This window comes from Rhineura floridana, chromosome 13, assembly GCF_030035675.1.
Source record: "Rhineura floridana isolate rRhiFlo1 chromosome 13, rRhiFlo1.hap2, whole genome shotgun sequence".
Taxonomy (NCBI): domain Eukaryota; kingdom Metazoa; phylum Chordata; class Lepidosauria; order Squamata; family Rhineuridae; genus Rhineura; species Rhineura floridana.
This window is the reverse complement of record NC_084492.1, coordinates 9379118-9401622: the sequence shown is the minus strand read 5'-3', so window position 1 is coordinate 9401622 and position 22505 is coordinate 9379118. Positions and strand designations below refer to the sequence as shown.

General features: G+C 44.5%; 2 protein-coding genes and 1 long non-coding RNA gene across 6 annotated transcripts in view; 1 reads left to right on the top strand and 2 right to left on the bottom strand.

Moving 5' to 3' along the window:
* The first annotated feature begins 2162 nt into the window (after positions 1–2162).
* Positions 2163–5985, top strand: B3GNT9 (UDP-GlcNAc:betaGal beta-1,3-N-acetylglucosaminyltransferase 9). Its single transcript, XM_061594657.1, is given in 1 exon segment — positions 2163–5985. A coding segment is annotated over 1 exon segment (1296 nt). The 3' UTR covers positions 3459–5985.
* Positions 5986–6982: 997 nt separating this feature from the next.
* On the bottom strand, positions 6983–16436 carry LOC133369240 (uncharacterized). Its single transcript, XR_009758844.1, has 2 exons — positions 11320–16436; positions 6983–7720 (listed from the first exon to the last, which is right to left on the bottom strand). It is a non-coding gene; the product is annotated as an uncharacterized LOC133369240 (long non-coding RNA).
* A 2501-nt stretch (positions 16437–18937) lies between these two features.
* Positions 18938–22505, bottom strand: part of PHAF1 (phagosome assembly factor 1) — a 72291-nt gene continuing 68723 nt past the window's right edge. For all 4 annotated transcript variants that reach the window (XM_061594315.1, XM_061594317.1, XM_061594318.1 and 1 more), the window contains exons 16-17: positions 21990–22062; positions 18938–21031 (exon numbers count right to left, since the gene is read on the bottom strand). In XM_061594315.1, coding sequence (XP_061450299.1) covers positions 20942–21031; positions 21990–22062 — 163 coding nt within the window. In that variant the 3' untranslated portion in view covers positions 18938–20941. The remainder of the gene's footprint in view (positions 21032–21989; positions 22063–22505) is intronic.

Here is a 22505-nt window from a genome sequence, read left to right as displayed (position 1 = left end):
GAGCCAGACTTTTGATCCATCTAGCTCAGTGTTGTCTACACTGACTGACAGTGGCTCTCCAGGGTTTCCGGCAGGGGGCATTCCCAGCCCTACCTGGAGGTGCCAAGGACTGAACCTGGAGCCTTCTACTTGCAGAGCTCCTCTACCACTGTACGGACCTTCTCTAGGAGGGAGTTTCTCATTGATGCTTTGCCCCAAAGAACCCCAAACCACTCTATGTGCAAATAAGTACTGCCAGTCAACCCAACAGTGCATGGATTTCGTTCAAAACATGCTCAACCCAAAGCTCTACCATGCAGCGTCTCCGGAGCACTGGGTTAACTCACCTTGAAAACAAAGCAGTAGTGTAGTGGCAAATTTAGAACTGCAGGGTCTCTTCATGATAGTCACAGCCACACCCTTTCCCCCTTTTTTTCTTTTGCTGCTGAGTTGAGAATGAGATCCTTGTTAATGCCTTCACCCACAGACACTAAGGATCCAGTAAGTATGAAAAGGGAGTGTTAGCTACTGAAAAGAGTCTTCTCAGTGGCCGACTCACCTCCTTTCACTCTGACTGGCTCCAAGCAGCAGGAAAGGATGAGGAAGCAAGTTAGAAGATTCTTCTCAGTGGCTAGCACATTCCCTTTTCATGCTGATTGGCTCGTAGGATGCTGGAGACATAGGGACCCTGCTCCCAGAAAAGGAAAGGGTCTAAGACCCTCCAGGACCCTGGATGACTACAACCCTGAAACAAAGCTGCCAGGGAAAATGGGCAAAGAAGCTCATGGTGAAATCTGTCACCAAGGAAGCAGGGAAACTTAGAGTCCACTGGATAAATGCTGACATCAAGCACCCAAAGCAGACCGCATAACAAGGAAAAAACACTTTCCTAAAGTCACATGGGCGCCCTGGTGGAGCGCTGATTCTAGGTTTGGGGTTCTTGGGCAGGATGGTCTTGATGGGCCCCCCTCCCCCTCCTCACTGCTGCTGCTGCCCATTCACTTGTTGCACCCGCTGACCCCAACCCACACCCAGAAGAAGAGGACAAGGGGCGTAGAGGCCACAGAGCCGCCTTCTGGCTCCTCCGGTTGCTCATTTGCTCTGAGAGGGCAAGGAAGCAGGCAACAGCCACAAGGAGGGGGGCCAGGAGCTTCCAAGGGTTGGTGGCATTGTTTATTATTTAAATAATTTTTATTCCACTCTTCAACAACAACAAGGCTCCTAGAGTGGCTTACTGATCACCAAAAAAAAAAAAAAAAGGCAGTCCCTGCCTTCAAGCTTATGATATAAGAAGACACGACTCACAAGGAAAATGGATTGGAAAGATTGAAAGTTGGGAACAAGTTTGAAGCCTGACTAAAGTTGTGCGTGCCTTGAAATTGGGGTGGGGGTCTTAAACTAGGAGCCCCCATTCCATAGTAGGCCCCATGCTGGGCATCAGCAGATGTCCAGCAAGGCCAAGCTCGGATACTGGCTCTAATTGGGACCACTAATAGCTAGAGATAGTAAAACCTTACCACCATCAGTGTTTTGTGCCTGACTGTGTCCTTTTATACCAGAGTAGACGGACAGGCTCCCTCTGGCTCCACCTCCTCGGTGGAAGGGCCTGCTCGGTGGTGGGTCCCCATTTATGGAATTCCCACCCTGGTGAGGTGTGTCTGTCTCCCCCATTATTAACAACCCAGGCATTCAATGGCTAAAAGAAACAAGTTCTTAAATGGTCTTTTTTATATGAAAAATTATATTGTTTAGCTCAGGCGTTCCCAAACGGTGGCCCATGAACTACCAGTGGCCCAGGAGCGTCATTCAGGTGGTCCACGGTGCATCTGTGGATTTGTGACTGAAGACGGGAGAGGGCACATCCATTGCATTAAATATGACACTAATTTTTAACTGTATTTTATTGCTTCATTTATTTCTGAATTTTGTTTACTACAATTTGAATTCTGTGGAATTACAATTGTTACAACAGGAAAAGTAATTAAGTTGTCCACCAGGACCTTCAGAAATTTTCAAGGGGTCCACAGGGAGGTATAAAAGTTTGGGTAATACTGGTTTCGCTGTTTTGTTGTTTGCCATCCTAGGCTTCTCTGGGAGGAATGGCAGAATAGAAATTTAAATGAATGAATAGATGAATATTACAAACTCTACCCTGACCTGCAATTTCTGTTATCTGCAGATGGATGCAGTGGACAGATCATCCCCCTAACACAACACTGGATGTTTCTTAGCAGAGATCTGTGGAAACAATGAGAGTTCAATTCAAGGCTAATGCCATTTGCACTCTTTTCCTTGTGGTTGCCCTTTTCACTATGCTCTATTCCCAGCTGGGCCACACTTCACTTCGAGAAGAGGTGCAAGGCCAGAAACAGCCTTTAGCAGCGACTCATCGGGGCTCCCATGTCCCCATCGTCCTCCGGAAACCGCCTGCAGAGGAGCCTCAAATTATCTCTGCAGTGAACCTTGTCAAGGAGGGAAGCCAAGAGGCCCAGGTCACCACTCCGCCACCCTTCACACCGCCAGCTTTTGACTTTAAGCATTATCTTAGGAACAAAGACAACAGGAAGTTTGACCTTCTCATTAACCAGCCGAAGAAGTGCAAGAGAACTCCGGGGGGGCCCTTCTTGCTGATCGCCATCAAGTCGCTGGCAGAGGACTTTGACCGCCGGGAGATTGTACGGAAAACTTGGGGAAGAGAAGGTCCAGTAAACGGAGCAGAGGTGCAACGGGTTTTCCTCCTGGGGGTCCCAAAGAACAAGACGGCCCTGCCAGCATGGGAGAGCCTCGTTCACCAGGAGAGTCAGATGTATCGGGACATCTTGTTATGGGACTTCCTCGACACGTTCTTCAACTTGACCTTGAAAGAGATCCATTTCCTAAGCTGGGCGGATGAGTTTTGTTCCAGCAGCAAGTTCATATTCAAAGGCGACATCGATGTTTTTGTCAACGTGGAAAACATCATCAACTTCCTTGACAGCCGCGATCCTTCCGAGGACCTCTTTGTCGGGGACATCATCTACAACGCACACCCGATCCGGGTCCGCAAGAGCAAATACTACATCCCCGAGACAATGTACGGGCTCAGCATGTACCCAGCCTATGCAGGGGGTGGCGGGTTCTTACTCTCCAGCAGCACCATGAAGAAGCTCTCCCAGGCCTGCGGGGAGGTGGAACTCTTTCCTATTGATGACGTCTTCCTAGGCATGTGCTTGCAACGAATCAACCTGAAGCCCGTCTTGCACGAAGGGTTCAAGACTTTTGGAATAACCAAGCCCTCTGCTGCCCCAAACTTGCAGACCTTTGATCCTTGTTTTTACAAAGATCTCATGGTAGTCCACAGCTTGAAGGTAGCTGAGGTCTGGCTCATGTGGAACCTGTTGCACAATCCACGGCTCTCTTGCACCCAAAAGAAGCAAGTAAGGAAGGCTTTCCGGTGGAAAACGAAAACAAAACTGACGACAAAGGGTTATGCTACCTAAGGGGCTGGCTTATACAGTCATTCAGTGCTGAGTTGACTTGCAAAGAATGAACGAGTATTACACAAGTCCTAGACTCACAGACAGATCTTGCACATCACCCAACATCACCTAAGCTACTATAGGTTTAAAATAGAGGTATCAAGTGATGGACATGCTTGTTTAAGCCAATCGTAATTTCTGCAATTATGCGGGTGGGAAAAATAGATGGGATGGAATCCAATGTGGGACTGTGCATACCCCTCCAATCTGATCCGGGACCCGGTCTGGCACTTTGGATCAGCCCTGATTTGGTCCACGATGATCCAGGGCTGACCCTGACCCAGATCTGGGCCCTGTATCCATTTGGGGGCCAGCCCAAATGTTTAATAAGGGTTTTAAACATGCAGTGGGTCCTTCTCCTTGCTCCTGACTGCATGTTTGATCAAGGATTTAAATCCTAGGGAAACATGCGGTTGGAAGGGACGGAAGGAGAAGGAGATGCTGCATTCAATCCTGCTGGGTGCTGTGTTCCTTGTGGGGAATGTGCTGGTAAGCAAATCCCTGCAGAGAACAGGACTGAACCCTCTGCTTTACAGCTGATGAGCAGAGGGCTCAATCCTGCTGGGTGCCGCTTTGCCAGAGGATTCCCTGCAAGGAAGTGCTGGTGAAGTACCTCCTGCAGACCCCAGCTGCCTCTCCTCCTCTCTCCCTCCCCACACTGCTTGACTGCCCCACCTTTTGACAGCTCCAGATTGCTTCGGATGGGCCAGCTCCAGTGTTGCAAGGCCAATCGGATGTAAATGCCCTTAGAAAATAAGAGCTGGTTTATACAGACATCCACTCATTATCGCTCACACAAACCTTTCTCTGTTACAAGAACAATCTCAAACGCTCTGCTTAGATGTTCAATTTTTGTGGTTTCAATACAATATGCAAATCAGATGGCTCTGACTCTGTCTTTGATTGTGTATTCTGCTCTGTTTGCAAACATAACAAAAACAATCTTATCTCTTAGCCCAACAAGGTGCATATGACTCACCACCTTTAAAACAAAACATAGGAAGAGATTATCTTAAAAGAGTCCACAATTCTACCAGATTTAAAATAGCAGTTTGAGACTGGGTGGGAAGATCTAAAGCTCAAAGAAGCTCAGGCAGTTCAGGGGTTCAGTGTGTGAAATGGAAGGGCAAGAGTGTGCAATTTTAGGAGAGGAACTTTCAAAGCAGCAGAGGGCAGATGTAAAAGGATAGCAATGCCGCATCTAAACAGAGCAAGATAATTCGTGGGCAAAGCTGTGGAGGTGCCGCTTGTATCAGCCAAGCCAGCTTTGCTCGTTAAAGAAGGCAGAGTGAGAGAGCTGCATGAGGCTCCCCAAGCAAAGCAACAGCAAAATGTTTTAAGAAAGTAAGAGCCTGCTGGATCAGGCCAATGGTCCATCTAGTCCAGCCAACCAGATGCCCATGGGAAGCCCGCAAGCAGGACCTGCGTGAAACAGCCACACTCCCCCTCCAGCGGTTTCTAGCAACTGGTACTCAGAGGCATCCAAGTTGGTGGCCATCACTGCCTCCTGTGGGAGCGAATTCCATAGTTTAACTACGTGCTGTGTGAAGAGGCACTTTCTTTTGACTGTCCTGAATCTTCCAACGTTCAGCTTCATTTGATGCCCACAAGTTCTAGTGTTGAGAGGGAGAAAAATTATATCCGCATTCTCCATGCCATGCACAGATGTTGTGTGCTTATATCATGCCACCTCTTACTTGACTTTTCTCTAAACAGCCCCAAATGTCACAACCTTTCCTTACAAGGGAGTTGCTCTATCCCCTTGATCATTTTGGTTGCTCTTTGCTGAACCTTTTCCAGCTCTACAGTATCTTTTTTTGAGGTGAGGCAACCAGAACTATACACGGTATTCCAAATACAGTCACACCATAGATTTGTATAACGGCATTATGATATTGGCAGGTTTTCCTTAAATTCCATTCCTAATGATCCCTATCACAGAGTTTGCCTTTTTCATAGCTGCTGTGCATTGGGTTGACATCTTCATCGAAACATCCACTACCACCCAAAGGTTTTGCTCCTGATCATTCAACGCCAGACCGTGCTTTATTAAACTAACCCATTAACCTTTTTGCTTCTTGGAAAGATTAGGTGCTTTCAGTTTTCCCTGATGAAAGGAGCAAAAGCTTTTCAGCATACCTTGATATTTTTGCAAAAAGAACCAAGGCTGTGTGACATCTAAACAGTGGTGGAGAACCTCCGGTCCATGGGTCTTACTTAGGCCTGCCAAACTTGCCCATTTGGCTTGCAAACATGGTTTGACCCAAACCATGCCCAGTTTAAAATTGTGCCACAAAGCCAGCTCAGTTGTGACTTGCATAACATTATGTAAAACTAAACAATTAAGAGGACAGAGCAACCTTGTCTACTGGTCATTACACGGACTTGGTAACTTTAAGAACAGGTCCCTGACTTTACCTGTTTATTTCTTCCCTCTCCATCCATTTTCCCTTTTATGTCATATCTTTTAGATTGCAAACTTGTGGGCAGGGACATTTATGACTGATTTTATGTAAGTCGCACTAGGCGCTTTTTCAGGTGAAGAGTGGGGTTCAAAATGTTTTAAATAAATAACCCACTGTAAGTAGGGCTCTCAGCGTAATTAAGGTGGATGCAGCACCGTTCCAAAAATGTTTGTTGCTTAATTTATTGAACTTTTAAATTTAGGTATTCACTTTACAGTGTTTACACAAAACGTGCACAATTTAAAAATAGTCATAAACAATGCACTACGATATAATCTGCAGGACATGTGGTTTCTCTCCAGTGGCACTTGAATTGGGGGTCTCAACTTGCAGAGGGTGTTAAAGTTCACAGTCTATTAGATCTTGAATCCTTACATCACACTTGCTCCAAAAACCTCTCCTGGCCAAGTTCTGCATGTGCATTTCACAGTCATATGGCTGATTCTGCCACTCTAGCACAAACTGACCCCCAAAAGAAACTTCACAGTTATGATGCATGAATGTATGGAGAATGCTTAGAGGTATGCAGTCTTTGGGTCTGGCATGTTTGAGAAAGTATAACTTCAGTTAGATGTGCAATGTTTAATATAGGGGTGGCTAACTTTTTTTTAATGTGAGGGCCACATTCATCATTGGTTAAGACTCCAGGGGCCACATGCCTGTGGTGGATGTCTGTCATGATCCTGCCCTGGTTTAGTCCCAGGACTCAATTCCCATACCCAGGGCAATTGATACTGGCAAGGCACAACCTGTGCCTCCTTTACCAGGGCTGTGTAAACCAACACCAACCCTGCAAGGTAGGTAGACTGCCACCACCCCTTAAAATGGAGAACAACTCTGGGCGAAGGGGAAACCCAAAGTGCCAGTAATAGACCTGCCAAGGATTCCAACAGACAAGAGCCAAAGATGCACTCCCTGTCATGGAGGCTTAGGCAAAATACCCAATATACAGCAGTCCGTGGTCATTAGCCAAGGTACCAGATTCAGGGCCGCACTACTCCTGCAATGAACACACACAAGTAAATAAGAAGTAGCTTTATTAAATAGAAGTGCACAAACATAGCAGCAAATTGGTTCCTTAAAACCCACACCTGAGGGCCAGGTAAAATACACAGAGAGTACAGTCACAGACAAAAATAACAAAACTGTCTAGCCTAGTCTATACTTACAAAGAGGTAGACAGCAAAATAACTTCATGGTTCCACATCTCCCCAGAGATGTATAGCCGGGATAGCGGATGGTAAAGCAGAAACCCAACATCAGGTAACACCATCACATTGAGGGACAAAGGCTAAGATTTTGACTCCTATAGTTATGAGAAAACGCCTGGCAACAGCCAGAAATTAATTAGCCAATCAGGGGGCTTTCAGACGATGAAATGCTTCTGGAGCTTTTGCACCTAACTGTCATGTCCTCCCCAAACCTTCCCAGGCCTATAGCCTTGGATACCAGGCTCCACTGATAAGCTGGTGTTCTTGCTTGGGCCTAATTAACTAGCTTCAGCAGTGAAAACTGCAAGTCATTGCTCTTCACAGAGGTCCCATTTCAGACAAGATGAAATCCCCACAGTTCCTTGCTTCTGAGCCATTTTAGAAATCAGGCGTTCTTGACAGTGTCCATCCGACTTTTGCACATGTATACATATAGGATGCGAACATGCACAGGATGTACACATACCTGCTAATCTGTGTGGATAAGTTGAGGAGGAGTCAGCACCAGGCTGGGGAAGATTGCTGTAGAGGAAGGGGGCACAAGAACCTGTAGATGACAAAGAAAAGTCTGGTTCTGGCAGCTGGTGACACAGTCCAGCTTTGGCTCAGTTTCAATGTATAACCAAAAGACTACAAGCTGGGATGTGGAACCTGTGGCACCTCCAGAGGTTGTTGGGCTCCAGATCCCATCAACTTCAGTCAGCATGGTGGCCAGTGGTCAGGGATGATGGGAGTTGTAGGCCAGCAACATATGGAGGGCCACAGGTTCTCCCCCACTGACTTAGAGAGTGATACAGTGAAGAGGTGAGTTTGTAAAGAGATGCAGCTGCAGTCAGGCTGAGTTTCCCCAAAAGACATGGCTCTCTGGGCAATAACAGGAGACTGGGAGTCTCTTCCCTGGCCTCTGCAGCTGGCAGTGGCATCAGAGTTAACTCTGGGAGGCAGGGGTGTCATAATGCATGCTCAGGGTCAAGGTGCTGTTCCTAGCAGAGAGCCTGCTTACTTGCTGAGTATCAACTTCATCCACCTGGGACTGCAAGGAGCAGGAACACTGGAGTTCACATTGTTAATTATTGCTATTACTATTAACATCATTTATCAACTGCTTCCTCTGAAGCAACTCAAAGCAATTTCACAATACAACAAAAAACATATACAACAAAATATATCGAATAAACTCAAATACCGATTGGGATGCATTCAAGAGACAGCTGGACAACCATCTGTCGGGAATGCTGTGATTTGGATTCCTGCATTGAGCAGGGGGTGGACTTGATGGCCTTATAGGCCCCTTCCAACTCTACTATTCTATGATTCTATGGTTCTATGATAAGTCTCCACTTAGAAAGCTTGTTGAAAGAGGAAAGTGTTGTCCTCATTAGCAGGCATAGAGATACATACATTTATTTGTATAAGGCCATATCGTAAAATATCAGGGCAGTGAACAGCAATACCAAAAATATAAAGGCACTAAAAGCTGTACAGAACAATTATTATAATGACTGGCTAATTTTAAAAAAACATTTTATACAGTTGCATAGACCTTTCAGCATCAGGTCTTCAAGAGACACCTGAAAGTCAAAAGCAAGGCTGCCTGCCAAATCTCTGCTGGAAGAGTGTTCCACAGCATGGGAATGGTGACTTTCAATACCCAACTTGAGGCCAGTTGGGCCTCAGTAAGAAAGGGGACAATACATAGTTGTATCAGGCAAGGGGGTGGAGAGGAGAGAGTTGTAAGCAGTGGGGCTGGGAGAAATGAAATGCAAGAAGTATCGAGATCGACAATTCAATTGGAGCAAGAATGTCTTCTATAACACATAGAAATGTAAGGATGTTGTTATGCTGCAGTTCACTTGGCCACAAACAGGTGGCACTGCAAACTACAGCATGATGAGAAGTGGTGGATGGGCAGCCCAGGCAAGCTATGGAGAGACAGCCAGGACAGGCTGCAGCAGCCCCCCAGCTCAGCTGGCTCTTCAGCCTGCCAGTCCTAGGGCTCCTGTTTGTTGTGATCCAGATACCCAGGCTAGATGGCACTGCTATTGGCTACCTTCCTCCTCTCCGGCTGGCTTGGGGATCCACTGCTTCTGCTCCTGCAGCCACCCAGCCAATTAGGATGAAGAGATATTTTCGCAGGAGGAGCAGTGCAGGAAGGAGGAAGATGGCCTGAAGCAGTGACCAAGCTGGCCTGGTAATATGCTGCTGTAGCCACCACCACTCCCCAGGCTGGCCACTGCTTCTGGGCACCTTCCTCTTTGCTGCACTGTTCCTCTTGCTGGACCAACTCTCTGTCCACAGTGCCCAGGTGGTGGCACAAGATTTAAGCCTTTTGCGATCTTCCCTGCCCTTCTCCTTTGCCCCCTGCTGGCATGGGGGGTGGGCAAAGGTGAAGCAAGGAGATAGATTGTAAAAGGCTTTCAGTTAACTCTAAGGGAACAAGGATGGTGATTTTGTCAAGCGGGTGGACAGGGTGGGTGAGCAAAGCTGACCAAGCAGGGGCAGCAGCCCCTAGTATGTAAAATAAGCACAATGACACTCAACAACTGCAGTGTCAGGTGAAGAGCTGTATCTGTAAAGAGCAACCTTGGCAATCTGGCACTCTCCAGATGTTTTGGAGTACAGCTTCCATCAGCTCTGTTGTTGTTATGTGCCTCCAAGTCGACTATGACCTGTGGCGACCCTATGAATCAGCGATCTCCAAGAGCATCTCTGTCATGAACCACCCTGTTCAGATCTTGTAAGTTCAGGTCTATGGCTTCCTTTATGGAATCAATCCATCTCTTGTTTGGCCTTCCTCTTTTTCTACTCCCTTCTGTTTTTCTCAGCATTATTGCCTTTTCTAGTGAATCAGGTCTTTTCATTATGTGTCCAAGTATGATAACCTCAGTTTCATCATTTTGGCTTCTAGTGATAGTTCTGGTTTAATTTGTTCTAACACCCAATTATTTGTCTTTTTCGCAGTCCATGGTATCTGCAAAGCTCTCCTCCAACACCACATTTCAAATGAGTTCATTTTTCTCTTATTCGCTTTTTTCACTGTCCAACTTTCACATCCATACATAGAGATCGGGAATACCGTGGTCTGAATGATCCTGACTTTGGTGTTCAGTGATGCATCTTTGCATTTGAGGACCTTTTCTAGTTCTCTCATAGCGGCCCTCCCCAGTCCTGGCCTTCTTCTGATTTCTTGACTATTGTCTTCATTTTGATTAATGACTGTGCTGAGATATTGATAATCCTTGACAAGTTCAATGTCATTGTCAACTGTAAAATTACATAGATCTTCTATTGTCATTACTTTAGTCTTCTTGAAGTTCAGCTGTAGTCCTGCTTTTGTGCTTTCCTCTTTAACTTTCATCAGCATTCGTTTCAAATCTTTACTGGTTTCTGCTAGTAGTATGGTATCGTCTGCATATCTTAAATTATTGATATTTCTCCCTCCAATTTTCACACCTCCTTCATCTTAGTCCAATCCCGGTTTCCATATGATCCATCAGCTCTAGCCAGCACAATCATAAGATGCAGGGGCTGATGGGTGCACAGCTGTGCTGGCTGGGGCTGATTGGAGCTGTACTCCAAAAGATCTAGAGGTTGGCAAAGGCCGATCTAGAACTGTGTTGGAAACAAATCACTTCTCTTATATCCAAGAGGATGAGATTGCGGCTTCCAAGTAATAAGCTGGGAAAATATTGGTTTGGAATCCAGCTTGTGAACTCTCAGGAGAGGCTTGCTTGTTCCTCAGAGTCCTAACACATATCTGCCAATATATGAACTTTTATTATGCAGGTATACGATGGAAATCCTTTCATGTGGAACTGTGTTGGTCCCTTACACTGGCATTTTTTCACTGATGGCTAAGAACATATTTGTTTGTTCAAGCCTTTGGCTAAATGTGATTAAGGCCCATGTTTTACTCCCTCTGCTTTCTAGAATCTACAGATTTGGGGAGGAAGGACATAGTAAAAATGTAACAAAATATATACCACCCTTTGTCCAAAGGCCACAGGGCAGTGTACAGCATAGTAAGTTGTAGACATATATAATATCTATAAAATGCAAAAGTTAAAAACATTTACATCAATATAATTAAAAATAATCAGCAGTGTCCAATTATTCATAGGTTATTTCAGTCATTGATACCCTTACCCGAAAACTTGCAGGATAAAGTGCACCTTCATCTGTTTCCTGAAAGAAAACAATGATGAGGTTGGATGCACCTCAGTGGGGAGAGCACTTCATAGATGTGGAGCCACCACTGAAAAGGCCCTTTGATGAGCCCTGGCACTATACACTTCATCCTGTGCAGAGACCACTAATTGGGCCTCATTTGCCGACCTTAAGGTATGGGCAGGCTGGCATGTGATGCTACATTTTATATTAAATATTTATTATCTGATCAAATCCCCCATGTTTCAATTAAGGTTGCGAGTTTCTGTGCTGCAGCCATTGTACGCCGCAGAGTACTAATTAACAGCTTATGCAGACTCGAGATTTTTTTACCTTGAACATGTTTTTATTGTAATAATTGTTTTTGTCTTTATACTTGTATGCTGGTCTCCGACCGTAATAAATTAAATCAAATCAAATCATGTGACAAGGCATTCTCTTGAGATATTTGGACCCCATGTCATTTAGGGCTTTCAATGTCAACATAATTGGATCCGGAAAACAACTGGAAACCAATGAAGTTGTTTTAAAATGGGTGTTATATATGCTTGGCCTGTCACTCCCATAAGCACTTTGGCGACCACATTTTGCACTAGTTGCAATTTCCAGGCCATCTTCAAGGGCAGCCCCATGTAGAGTGCTATACAGCAATCCAATTTGGAGGTTACTAGAGCATGGATGACAATAGCCAGGCTATCCCTATCTAGGAAAGATCAGAAATAACATAAGGAAAGCCCTGCAGGATCAGACTGAAGGTCTACCAAAGTCCAGCTTCCAAGATGGCCAACTCGATGGCTCCAGAAAGCCCACAGGTAGGATGTGAAGACAACTGCCCTCTGTTGCTGTTTCTCCCCAGACAGAGAATATTTTTTGTCTCTTTTATGTTTGCCTAAATTTATGTTCTGTGCCCTCATATGAATAAATTGCTCCTTTAAAACTACACATGCAGATAGGGGTTATCCAAAATTTCTTGGCTCCCTACGACTTGGATTTGGTTCCCTACCTTAGATGGACACTGTGACTGGAAAGTGAGGCTTAAATAAGCAAGCGATACTGTCTTTCATCTCAGCTCCAGGCACCTCCTCCTGTTTTGTTCACCAGCATTCCATTTCATCCATCACAGGGAACCATAGTTGATGGTTTATTGTGAACACACCAAGTTGGGCTGTTGGCTTATCCCTGAGAGTGCGGGGGAGAAACAAGCCACAATTCCTGGCTTAGTATCACGTCATGTCCAAACCAGACATTGTGGCTTGTTTTACTCTTATAAACCACAGTCAGTAAGCCAAGAACAAACCCTGGTTCAGACAAAATGCCAAACCTGGGATCATGGTCTGTTTCCTCCCAACAAATCATGGAAGGTGGTTCACTCAAGCAGAGGACATAAGAAGCAGCCTTATACTGAGCCAGACTATTAGTCTATCTAACTCAGGATTGTCTAAACTGACTCCAGGATTTCGGAGAGGGGCCTCTCCGAATCCTACCTGGCGCTACCTGGGACTGAGCCTGGGATCTTCTGCATGCAAAGCAAATTGTCTACCTCTGAGCTACGGCCTTTCCAACACCATGGTTTACGGCTTATTGCAAAGCGTGAACCAGCCACTATCGTTACCTATCCATATGCAAATATGAAGCAAAAGGAAACAACTCCCTCGGATTAAGCAAAGGTGGTTAGCTTTCTCAAGGGTTAAAGTCACTCCAGGACTAAGGCACAAGTGTTGGCCTCTGAAATCTCGTGTTTTGAAAAGCGGAAGGAACGTTTTTTTAGATCCTATATACCAATACTGAACTCCAGGGAGGAGGGGGAATGGAATGGAGTACCTTACAAGAGGACATGGCTGGTTGGCTGGCACCCTGAAAAAGACCACGTTGCAATGTCTTATTACAGGTCCCACTTGCTCGCTCTCTCTCTCATTTCCATTTGAATTCTCTGAGGAAATCATACGTTCATTGCATTTAACAAAAGACACCCCCCCCAAAAAAATCCCAACATTTCAAATCGATGCTTGAAAGTGCTGAATCCCCAACTTGACCCTATGAATACTGAATAATTATTGTTTATTTATTATTTTATTATTTATTAATTAAGCTTATAAACCGCCTGACTAGCAATAGCTCTCTGGGCGGTGAACAAAGTACAGTAAAATCATAATACAATACCACAGGACATAAAAACAATCAAAAATCAATTACAACAATTTGTACAAATTTAAGTTAAATTAAATTAAAATGCTTCGGTGAAAAGAAAGGTTTTCACTTGGTGCCGAAAAGAAAACAGCGTCGGCGCCAAGCACACCTCCACGGGGAGACTGTTCCACAATTCGGGGGCCATCACCGAGAAGGCCCTAGATCTTGTCACCACCCTCCGGGCCTCCCTATGAGTCGGGCCCCGGAGGAGGGCCTTCGTTGTGGAACGTAGTGTACAGGCCGGTTCATATTGGGAGAGGCGTTCCAACAGGTATCGTGGCCCTGCGCCGTATAAGGCTTTATAGGTTAATACCAACACTTTGAATCTAGCCTGGAAGCTTATTGGCAGCCAGTGCAAGCGAGCCAGAACAGGTGTTATGTGCTCGGACCGCTTGGTCCTTGTTAGCAGTCTGGCTGCCGCATTTTGCACTAGCTGTAGCTTCCGAACAGTCTTCAAAGGTAGCCCTACGTAGAGCGCATTGCAGTAGTCTAAGCGTGAGGTTACTAGAGCATGTACCACTGATGTAAGGTCCTCTTTACTCAAATAGGGGCGTAGCTGGGCTACCAACCGAAGTTGGTAAAACGCATTCCTTGCCACCGAGGCTACTTGAGCCTCAAGTGAGAGGGAAGAGTCAAAAAGGACTCCCAGACTACGAACCCGCTCCCTTGGGGGGAGTGTAACCCCATCCAGGACAGGGTATATATCCACCATCCGATCAGAGAAACCATCCACCAACAGCAGAATAAACAGTAATGGCTTTATTTTAGCAGGGAAGAAGGGAAGGAAGAGAGGCTGGCATCAGCAATTGAAAATCTGATCACATGGCTTGATTATTTCACTGCAGAGATAAATCTGTTTCAGATTAGAGGGAAAATGTTTCCTGGCAGAAACATCCTGAGCTATGCTGATGGTAAGAGCATTGCAAGGGGTGGAGGGCGAACAAACGGCACTGAGGGGAAAGGGAAGAGCATGTCTTGGTACCCCAGAGGGGTAGCCCGGCTGAATTGGGGAGGGAGGGGGAATGCCCTGCATGAGTAACAAAATAGGATCTGCAGGGGCATCACTCCTCTCTGCAGTTCACACTACATGTGATTATTCTTCATGAGCCTCTGCAGTTGTGTCCAACCTGCTGACGCATGGAGTATTGCTAAAGCAACTAAATTGCTGGAGATGCCAGGCGAGCAAGCCAAAGGCACAAATCCCTTTACTTTAAGAATGACTGTGTGGCCGGTAGAAGGGCTGTAGCTTAGTGGTGGAATACCTGTTTTGCATGCAGAAGATCCTAGGCTCAATCCCCAACATTTCCAGGCAGATCCAGGAACGTCCTCAGTCTGAAACCATAGAGAGTCGCTGCCAATCATCGTTTAGACATATTGAGCTACATGGACCAATGGTCTGAACTCGAATTAAAGGATCTTTCTATGTTGTTTCGATGTTATTAAAACAGTTATAATTATGAGGTATGAAAAAGTGAGCAATACTGCTCTTAATCCAACTGTTGGGTTTCCTGGCATATTTATTCTTGACTATGTCCACAAGAAGGCTTGTTGATGTTGACTTAACGGACATAAGTCACTTTGAGAATTATGGGACTATGTGGGATGTGAAATTTAACAAGCAACAACAGTGTTTCTGTGATGTGTCTTTGACTCTGCGAGCCAGCGCTTAGGAAAAAAATAGGTACTTTAGAAGTGATAAACAATGGCTGCAACACTGCGAAAGGATGCTGGTGCTTGCTCCGTATGTTACACAGCACTAAGGATATCCAGCTGTTTGAACTGGGCCACTGAAGCAATTTCTCTTGGCTATATTATTATTTTTATTGATATAGCGCCATCAGTCAGTGCGGTGATTTACAAAGTATTAAGAGGCCAGGTCCTGGTCCCAAAGAGCTTGCAAATGTTCAACAGAAGAATGTAAGAAGAGCCTGCTGGATCAGGTCAGTGGCCCATCTAATCCAGCATCCCATCCTCACAGATGCCCTAATGGGAAGCCCCCAAGCACTCTCCCCTTCTGCGGGCTCCAGCAATTGGTATTCGGAAGCATACTGCCTCTGAATATGGAAGCAGGGCACAGCCATCATGGCTAATAGCCAATAATAGCCTTATCTCCCATGAAAGTGTCTATGCCTCTTTAAGAGCCACCCAAGTTGGTGGGCATCACTGTCTCCCGTGAGAGAGAATTCTGTAGCTTAACTATGTGCGGTGTGAAGGACTTTCTTTTGTCTGTCCTGAATCTTCCAACATGCAGCTTCATTGGATGTCCACGAGTTCCTAATGTTATGAGAGAGGGAGAAAAACATTTCTCTATCCACTGTCGCCATGCCATGCATAATTTTATACACTTCTATCATGTCACCTCTTATGTGTCTTTTCTCTAAACTGAAAAGACCCAATGCTGCAACCTTTCTTCATAAGGGAATCACTCCATCCCCCTTGATCATTCTGGCTGCTCTTTTCTGACGTGGAGAAACAAAGGAAAATGGAGGTGGGATAAACGTGGAAGTGATATGCAGTTAGCTTGAGTTCCATGTACTTCAGCTTAGTTACAGACAAATGCCTGCATCCGCCTCACCTTCTATCCTGATTGGACAAATGATGGCCATGATGGGTGTTTGGGCTGGTGCAAGAGGAGACAGAGCATGTGGAGCAGTGCAAAGTCAGCCATCACATACCTGGTGGAAGAGGAGGGAAGCCAGGGTGGCTGGGAAACGCAAAGGCAGGAGGAACTGGGAGAAGGATCTGACAAGGGAGGGATAAAACAGAAGCAGGGATGTGCATTTATTTCGGTGGTGATCTTTGGAAAGAAAGGGTGTGCATGGGGAGAGAGGTATGTGTGTGTCTGTCTGTCTGTCTGTGTGTAAGTAAGTAAGTAAGTACTGGCTAGTAGAGAGAAAACAAATGGACTGAATGTTACACAAAACAGGAATTGGTTAATTAAGTAATTAATTAAGTAATTAATTAAGTAATTAAATTAATAATATTTATTAAATTAATAATATTTATTAAATAAATTAATAATTAATTAATTAATTAATTGGTTAAGTAAATAATAAGGTGCAAGTCAGGGTTGGAAGCTGAACAATAACAAGAGGCATTTGTACCAGGGGATACAGCAGCAGCAAGTAAATAATTTGGTGGTGGTAAGTCATAGTAGGAAAAAAAGATGTATGCATAAGGAAGTATGCCCCCTGGTAGCAGAAACACCAAGGGAAAGGAGCATTGAGATGTGACAGAGTGGAGGAACTCCGGATGTTGTTGGACTATAGCATCTATCATCCCTGGCCATGCTTGCTGGGGTGGATGGGACTTGCAGTTCAGCGACAGCTGGAGGGCCAAAGGTCCTCCACACTTGCACTGTACCTACAGTGGACTTATTTATTTATTATTTGATTTATATCCTGCCCTTCCTCCCAGGAGGAGCCCAGGGCGTCCAACAAAAGCTCTAAAACCACTCTAAAACATCATAAAAACAGACCTTAAAATACATTACAACAAAACAACTTTAAAAACATTTTTAAAAAGCTTTAAAGACATCTTTAAAAAAGGGTTAAAAAACATTGTTTAAAAAAAGAGGGTTTTTTAAAAGTAAAAACATATTAAAAAGCAATTCCAACAGAGACGCAGACTAGGATAGGTCTCAACTTAAAAGGCTTGTTGGAAGAGGAAAGTCTTCAAAAGGCACTGAAAAGATAACAGAGATGGTGCCTGCCTTATATTTAAGGGGAGGGAATTCCGCAGGGTAGGTGCCGCCACACTAAAGGTCCATTTCCTATATTGTGCAGAATGAACCTCCTGATAAGATGGTATCTGCAAGAGGTCCTCACCTGCAGAGCGCAGTGATCGACTGGGTATATAAGAACTTGGCCTGGTAGCAAATGGGCAGCCAGTGCAATTCTTTCAACATCGGGGTGACATGTTGGTGATACCCTGCCCCAGCGAGCAGTCTCGCCGCTACATTTTGCACCAGCTGCAACTTCCGGACCAACCTCAAAGGCAGCCCTTATCACCTGCACCGGACCACATTCCCCTGTAAACTTGTACCAGGTGATGCACCAGATTGTTAATGATCAGAGTAGCAATTTAGATTTCTAGACTTCTTTCCTGGCCTACTCCCAATCCCCTGGGAGCCGACTAAATTGGATAGATTAAGACCTGCCTGTCTGCCCGGGCACTTTTAGTTCATTCGTTCTGGTTTAGTCTGCTACATGGTCTATTGTTCGTGGAAGCATTTTAATGGTTTTATTGTAATGCATTTGTTTATTTTTCTGTGTTGTGCTCTGCCCTAGCACCCTGCGCAGATGGAAGGGTGGGATGCAAATATTTTAAACAAATATAATAATAAACTGCCTCAACTGGTTAATCACAGGATGGGCCTACCTCCATCCCACCTGGCTTCAGAGTTCGCAGTTGCTACCACCCCACCCCATCTCTTCCGAATGCAATAGGTATATGAAGGGTCCCACCAACATTACAGTTATACCGCCAATGCAGTTTGCCCTACAGGCAGGCCTGCCCAGCATGGGGCTCACCAAAGCAAATAAGAATATCAGAAGAGCCTGTCTGCTAGACCAGGCTAGTGGCCCATCTAGTCCAGCATCCTGTTCTCACAGTGGCCGAACAGATGCCTCTGGGAAGCCCACAAGCAGGACCTGAGCTCAAGAGCAGTCTCCCCTCTTCTGGTTTGGTATTCAGAAGCGTACTGCCTCTGACCTATGGAACCACCACCACCTCATTTTTGCAGCAGATACAAACCCCTGATGGGCTTCATTTAGCAGGCCGTCTACACTTTCCCCATACCCTGCAAATATTAAGGTAGGTATCACTCTGCAACACTGTCATGTTTGGATCTAAAACTGGGGTGGGTGGGGGTCCACTGCATCCTTGGAAGTTATGGTGACACTGGGAAGCTGTTTAGTGTGGTATTTTGTCAGATTATAGTTGGGGAGACTCAAGTTCAACCCCCACACACACATAGCCATGGAGGGGTGGGTGGGTGACCTTGGGCCAGTCACCATCTTCCACTCACACACACATAGGGTTGTTTTGAGGATGAAATGGAAGCCCTGAGTTCCTTGTTGGAAAAGCAGGATACAAAATGCAAGAAAAAAATAAAAATAAGACCACCAGCAGTGGGAAACAAATTGAAGACTCATCACTAATTGCAAAATACAGACACCCAGCAACTGCATTTGAACAACACAGTAACTGAGACTCGCTTTATTTGTCCTTTCAACGTACATGCTAGTTATTCATTTCATATAATTTACAGGGGGGTTATGAAAAACAGAATCCTTGTTAGAAAGGAAGAGAATCAGGGAATTTTCTCTGCAAGCAATGATCGTAGGAAAAAAATAGCATATTATGAAGAAGAGAAACAAAGGTAAAATGAAAAACTTTTTTTCCCCTGTTATCCATTAAATTCTCAGTGGGGGCTTCCTTTATTTCTTTTTAAGTAAAACAGTATAGAATGTCACAGTATACAGGAAGACTAAATGGCAAAAAGGAGAACACACATACTCACAAATACACACACGCACACACTTATCCCTGCTACTGGTCCAGGATCCAAAACTTTTAGTTAAACATCCTAAAATTCCCTATCCCTCATTCGTTGGTAAACTATACAGGATTAACACTGTACATGGAGTTAAAATTACAAAAAAGTTTTGTATTTACAAAATCTGTACACACATTTGCAAAACTCACAAAAATTGTCTATATATCACAAGTTGCTACACCAAAATATTAAAAATGGGATAAAATTATATCTCTTCCCCCCCCTCTATTGTTTTAAAAAGGGTTAATATTGCAAAGATGACTGACAGACAGAGACTACTTTTCCCACAATAAGACTGGTAAGACAGCTGCAGCCTCCTGTTCTCTCCTGCTTAGGATAATGACCAGGAAGCAGCATCTCTTTAACTGGAAGCTGAATCTTGTTGGCTGGGGAAGGAGGGGGAGGGTGTGCAGTGGAACTGTGTATGTACAGAAATGTTGAAACTAGATTAAGGATCTCTTTGGCTAACATTTTGGCATTAAATTAAAAAAAAGGGCAGCGAGATACAAGGAGCGGAAAGAGAAGCAATTCTTCTTCCCTCCAATGTGCTATGTATATAACAACCCAGAGCGCAATCTGCCAGGACTATGTTCCACCAAAGTCTCCTGGGAAACTTTTCTCGCATTAAGGCTGCACAACTTTCATTTCACTGCAACTTGGGTGGGAGCGGTTCCCAGCGGCTGCACCCCAGTTTTCCACCTATCGCTACTCTACAGAACAAAGAAAAAGGAAACAAGAAATTTCTAAACTGATGCACGCCACACAGCTGCAAGAGTAGGCAAATGCATTTACCCTTTGAGGATCGAATACTTTCGCCCCTGTTTTACGCACAAGGAAAAACGGTATCAAAACCTTTAAGAAAAACATAATTCATAGGAATAATCGAGATTTTTTTCTCCTTCAGGACACTGTGTGTGTGTGTGTATATATATAAACAAGATAGTTAACCAGGCATGGCAGAAGATGCTTCAGCATGTCAAGTAAATATTAGTGCAGAAAAGGTGGGATTCTTCCCCACTGTATAAATAAGCTTTATGCGTGGCAAACAATTAAATAAACCCTCGCACCCCCACTCACACCCAGTACACAGATGCTCCTCAGTGAAGATTAAAATGTCTTATCAAGTAATTAAAGTGTATGTAGTGCAAAAATGTTACAACCAAGTCTTATGCACATGCTGCTTTGCGCTTGTTTCAACGTCAGACAAACATGTGATGCCTGAAATTATGGACATGTATATACATACTTGTCACATTTGGTACGATGTCCTAGCCACAGAAATACCCATGTACGTTATTTTATATATACACCTATATATAAGTTGTGTGAGTGTGCGTGTGCAGATACACACCCACACCCACACATAACATTGTTGTCATTAAAAAAAAACAGGACTACCATTATCAATACAGTTAACACAAAACACATACTGGAAAAAAAAATCCAATACCTGCTTCCAGATGCTCCAAGGCTCAGAATGTTTGTGCTTCTAAGTTGTGCAGTCATATTTGTGTGCCCCCTCTCGTTTAAGACTCATCCTTCTTCTAGCTCAGGAAAGATAGGCCAGTCCATTTATATCCACACCGTAAAGGATGAGGGCAATCGAGAGGAGAAAAACCAACGGTGACAGACACCTAATTGCTCACCTCCACCATCAGTTCCATGCCCTGTGATGAACAGTCAAGAGGATTTCCCATCCTGCCCCATGCACAGGTGGCGAGAGACTGTTTTCTGAACACGCACACACACACACACACGCATACACCCAAAAGTCCATCATACCGTGCTTTTTCCATATTATAAGTGGCAGCAAATCAAGGCACGCTGTACTAATTTTGTAGCATTTCAATTAGCTCACTGGGGAAGATCCGACGTTTTCAACTGGCTGCTGGGTCTTGCTGGACCGTACAGAGTAACAGACGCTATGTGATTATTCTGCATCACCTAGATGAAGAAACAGATGGAATGTAGAATGCAGATTCCTCCAAAAAGGAGCCCAGATAGTTTAGCAGTAAGAGTGCCAATGCCACCCAGTGGACTAGAGACTTGATCTGTATGGCCTGCACTCAAGTCTTAGGACAGCCATGGATTCTTTAGGTGGCTTCAAAATCAAGTCTATTTTAAACTGGATCATTCAGACCAGAGGTGAGTAACGTGTGACCTGGACACCACATGTGGCCCTTGACCTTATTTTATGCAGCCTTCATCATCTCCTAAAGCTGTGTCTTCCATCACAACAGAGTTCCTTCCTTCTAATTTGTTTCCTCTTTTCTTCTTGCTTTTAAAAATCCCTCCCCCCTCCCCGTTTTTATATAGTTCCAGAACTAGAAGGGGCAGTATTTTATTGGATAAAAATAAATAAATAGATTGGTGGGCTTCTTCTCTCTCACACACAGTTTGTAGTGCACCCTAGAGTAAAAAAGACTTTTGCATTCTAAAGCACCAGCTGTATTCATCTGTTTTACTAATAAAATAAAATTTAAAAATCCTTGGTATACTAATTTGAGAGTAACCCCATCAAACCCATTAGGCTAACTTCTGAGAACAGGATTGGGAATTCTAGTCTGAGACAGCCGTGGAAAAAAATGAAGTCTTTATTTCATATTTGTCTCTGGCTCCATCTATCATGCACATTCAGCCCCTGACAGATTACCCTCCAAGGGAACAAGGCCCTAAGGTTCCCCACCCCGATTTAGAGCATAACCTTTTAAAACCACATTCAAGTTCTTTTTTTCCCTAGTACAGAGTGACATTTGAAAATGATGCACATTGTGGGATTCACTTCATGCAGACTGCTTCAACTGAACTCAGAGAAAAGTGCAAGGACTTACAGAACCAGCCAATTTTTCCAACACGCAAAATCCAGTGCTACGTTATTTCCAGCTAAATAAGTTTTCCTAACCTCAAAGATCATCCGCTGCAGTCCAAAGCAAAACGTTGATCCAAATGGGTTAGTGTTGTTTGGAGAAGACGACCTGCAGAAAACAAAACAAGACTAAAATGTCCAAATGATTTCAGAAAGGTTGATATTCAATATTTGTGCAATACATTTTTTAACTAACATCAGCTTAAACAACAAAACCAATCCTTTTAGGGAATCCAACAGCATTTTTCGTTTAGAAGGTATAATTCTTAGCCATGGTTTGTTTTCCTTCACTATTGTTAAGCATTAACAAGCTTGCCACACCCCCTTCTAGGGGCAGCACTTAGGTTCAGCAAGCAAACCAGGGTTCCCACCTTTATGATTCCATCACCTCCCTGGTAGAATTAATGCAAAGTGAAATCTTGCAATATTTTAGAAACTGCCCCCATTTTGTACTATATTTCCAGTACTGCTTGACTTCACAGCCGGCTGTACAGGAATTGACATGACCTCTGCTGGTGAGCATTATCAGGCCTCTCTTTCGAGTAGCCAGTT